General features: G+C 36.5%; 1 protein-coding gene across 1 annotated transcript; it reads left to right on the top strand.

Annotated features, from left to right (window-relative positions):
• LOC145976596 (uncharacterized) lies at positions 1-1,734 on the top strand. Its single transcript, XM_083107827.1, has one exon. It carries the CDS (start codon positions 1-3, stop codon positions 1,732-1,734), a length of 1,734 nt encoding a protein of 577 aa, XP_082963953.1.
• Positions 1,735-4,138: the final 2,404 nt, after the last annotated feature.

A 4,138-nucleotide genomic window follows, 5' to 3' on the forward strand; every position in this document is an offset into this window, starting at 1 on the left:
ATGGCAAGTTATCCTAAAGGTGATAGATCGATCAATGATCGTTCTGCGAAGCCACGAAAACGTAGATTCCACGGTAATCGATTTACAACTGGATCAGATGATACAGAGTTTGATAAAAGCAGTAGTGCAAAGAAATTGTCGACTGCGAGTACCGAAGATATAATTGTGAATCCACTTCATTATTACAGAATTATTGAATTTCTCACAGTTTTTCATGCGATTGCTGATATAATAATCTGCAGATCGTGCAAACAAAACATAAAATTTACAGAGAGCGGGCATCGAGGCTTAGGTTTCAAAATTATATTATCGTGTATGTGCGGTCGAAGAGAAATCAATTCAGGACCGTTAATAAATACCGGATACGAAATAAATAGACAGATTGTGTTCGTTATGAGGCTTCTTGGTGTTGGGCGAGAAGGCATCAATATATTTTGTGGTCTTATGGATATATGTCATGGTTTGGGGAAATCAACGTATGATAAGATAGTGCAGCATTTTCACTCAGCGGCGGAATCGATGTTCAAAAGTGTCTGCGAGAAAGCTGTCAAAGAGGAACGAAAAAAAAATGTTGAAAATGGGAGAACCGAAACTCATTTTAAAGTTTCCGGCGATGGATCCTGGAAAAAACGTGGCTTAACTTCATTGTTTGGTGTAACAAGTCTCATAGCATATTACTCTGGCAAAGTAATCGACCTCATTGTTAAAAGTGCGTACTGTCACTCATGTGCCCTGAAAAAGAAAACATTAAATGACGACGAATTTGAAGAATGGTATAAAGATCATGAAAATTCGTGCTCCTCAAATCACGGCGGTTCAGCAGGGAAGATGGAGGTGGATTCAATCGTTGAAATGTTTTTGAGATCATATGAAAAATTTGGTGTAAAGTATACTAATTACATCGGCGATGGCGATTCGAAGACTTTTACTGGTATCCTGAAGATGAATCCATACGGTGACGATTGCCCTGTTACAAAAAATGAGTGCGTTGGACACGTACAAAAACGTATGGGTACACGACTCCGAAATAAAAGGAAGCAAGAGAAGCTCGGAGGAAAAAACCGTCTGACGGAAAGCATCATTAAAAAGCTAACAATCTATTATGGCTTGGCAATTAGAAGAAATATTGATTCTGTCCAAGAGATTAAAAAAGCTATAATGGCAACGCTGGATCATTATTGTTCATCTGATAAACATCCACAACACAAGAATTGTCCGGCAGGCGCCGACAGCTGGTGTGAATGGCGCAAAGCTGAATCCACTAATCAACTGGCATCTTTTAAGCATCCTACTCGATTGATTGACAATACCGTTGAGAAACACATTCGCCCAATCTACGAAGAACTCTTCAATGACGAACTTTTAACGCGATGCTTAGGCGGTCACACGCAAAATTCCAACGAATCGTTCAACTCGACGGTCTGGCGCATGAACCCGAAACATCTACATTCTGGTCAAAAAGTCGTTGAAATAGCCGCGTACATGGCTGCAGGAATGTTCAACGAAGGGTATTCTGCAGTTCTGATTACAATGCAGTTGCTCAACTTGAATATCGGCCAGCAATGCAAGATGTTTGCGGATAACGTCGACGCACAACGGATCGAGAGGGAAAACAGGCGTCAGTCATTTTCCAGCAAGGAAGCTCGTACGGCTCGTAGACTTGAGCAAATGCATCAAAATGAGTTTTTTGAGGAAGCTGAAGGTCTACTATATGGACCAGGAATAGCTGATTAGCGGATTATTACTGTAAGTAATCGAAAATTAATACTTTTTCCTATTGAAAACTTTTAAGCGCGTTTTCTCCAGTTTTCATTTTTACGATTTTTCTAAACTGGTGGGCGTGATTGCAAGAAAACTAGACGACCAATTAAAACGAATCAAACCGTGTTATCTTCAGTTTTATATCCTCTTCTATTTGAACTAAAAAGATTGATGAAAAATTATTTTTAAACAACTTTTTTAGCAAGTTGAAGTAATTTTTGTTTTCCGAAAAACGCGTTTTTTTTTCAAACCTCGAAAAAGTTTGAATTTCACAATTTCTTCGGGTTTTTCTTAGTTCACTTAGAAGAAAAATGTATGAAAATTAAATTTTTTTTTGGTTTCTCTGTTTCAGACAAGAATTACGACCTGTATCTTTCACTTCAGTTACGAGACGCTCTACGAAGGTGCACATAAATCGGCTGTATTTTATTATTTCACGTTGAAAAAATTTTTTTGTTAAGTTGAAATATACATGAAAATATCACAAAAAGTTCGCTACACTCAGTTATTTTTTTCTTTCTTAAAAAAATTCCCCAAAAAACGCTTTTATTAGACCTCCTAAAGCAGGATCCCCCCTCAACCTATCGTAACTTACCATGATAAAAAACTGCTTGCAGTCGCCGAGTAATTATCGTCGCATTGTCGCGTCGTCGCGTCGTGTAGTAACGTGTCCGCGCGTGTTTCTTTCATCGAGTGATTTTTAATCGCCAACAGTTATTATTCGACAGTGATTAATAGTGATTAGTGATAGAGTCATTAGTAAATTTCTCGTCTCATCGAGTGAGTAAATAAATGTGATTACGTTAAAGTTTATAAAAGAATACAGTTCATGAAAGAAGAAAAACTTTCAGTTAATAATTTAGTGTGGATTTCTTGTCTTTTGCAACGTGATATCTACGTTAAATTTGAGAACGTACGATCTATCGGAAAATTCATTTTTCCTTCAAGCAATTACAGCAATACATCAAAAGTCATCGAACAAGGTAATAATAACTATTTTTTGATGTTATATGAAAAAAGATCTCGGGAAGTCAGAGGGACAGTGTGTCAAAGGAAATTCGTGAAAAGAGAGGGGTTTTTAGTGGGTAGGGAGTACCGAGTTGGTAATTCGACTTGGTACTCGAGTCCCACATAACTCACTGGATCGACCGGTGGGTATGCATAAAATGCATTTTCCCCTCTCTCGTAAAAAAAAAAAATTACAGGTGAGTGAGCGAATGAGAGAGAGAGAGAGAGAGACAGACAGACAGACAGACAGACAGAGAGAGAATGTATGTGTTCGCATGTGTGTCTGTATGTGTATAGCGACCAGCTGATCGCAGCAGGCGCCCCGCGTAAGCACCCGCGTCTGACGGTGAATCGCGCCACCCTTGCCTGCCTCTTGTATTCGACCCGTCATACGTTAACTACTTCCTTTAATAATTCAAAAACTACGCTTCAAATCAAATTTTGGTAAAGGAAAAACTGTCTTAGAATGGTGTCAGGAATACGTCATTTTACAGACAGAAGGTTTTTCGGGATCGCCCTGTGTACACAAATAAATATATGCAAAAAAAAGAACAGATTAATTATTAATATAATTATTATTACATATTAAATATTTTGTTAATACAACACAGTCACTATTAATCGATTAATTATATTATTTTACAGTCTCTTTCAACAGTTTTTCACAGTCTTCTTGTGACATCAACACATTGTGACATGAACACTTGTGTTCATGCACTTTACATATTTATTGATTTTTTATTTTGTGATCAATTAATTTTCTATATAAGAAAAACGTAAAAATTTTATAATTTATAATTATATATCATTTGATAATTTAAATATGCGTATCTCAAAATTATTAATATACAGGGTGATTCTGAACAAACGTTTGTCTTTAAAATATTAAATTCGTGAATTAATTTTGCAATAGGAAAAATCGTCTTAGAATTCATTCAAGAATTTGATATTTTAAAGACAAATGTTTGTTCAGAATCACCCTGTATATGACATACATATATATATATATATATATATATAATGCATACATAATATATAATACAATAATACATAATAATTAATACAAGAAGGCCGTAAAAACATTTAACGCTGTTACGCGTATTAAATAAAGCCAGAGGCCAGAGGTAACGAGAACGAGAAGCATTGCCTCGTCGCCGACTGTGGAAAGTGAGAAGGAGACAGAAAACAATATACAGGGTGTTTCATTTTAATCCGACCAGTCAAATATCTCGAAAACCAAGCCCGGGAGAGAAAAATATTTCAGACAAAAGTTGTTTGGTTTCGAGGGGGCCATAAGATGGTGACAATGATTTGACCTTGAACAGTCATTTGAAGGTCACATAAAGGTCACCTTAAATTTCTTAAATGG

Source organism: Camponotus vicinus, unplaced genomic scaffold (assembly GCF_025532165.1).
Source record: "Camponotus vicinus isolate PSW18456_S1 unplaced genomic scaffold, iyCamVici1.0 SCAF_9, whole genome shotgun sequence".
NCBI classification, from domain to species: Eukaryota; Metazoa; Arthropoda; class Insecta; order Hymenoptera; family Formicidae; genus Camponotus; species Camponotus vicinus.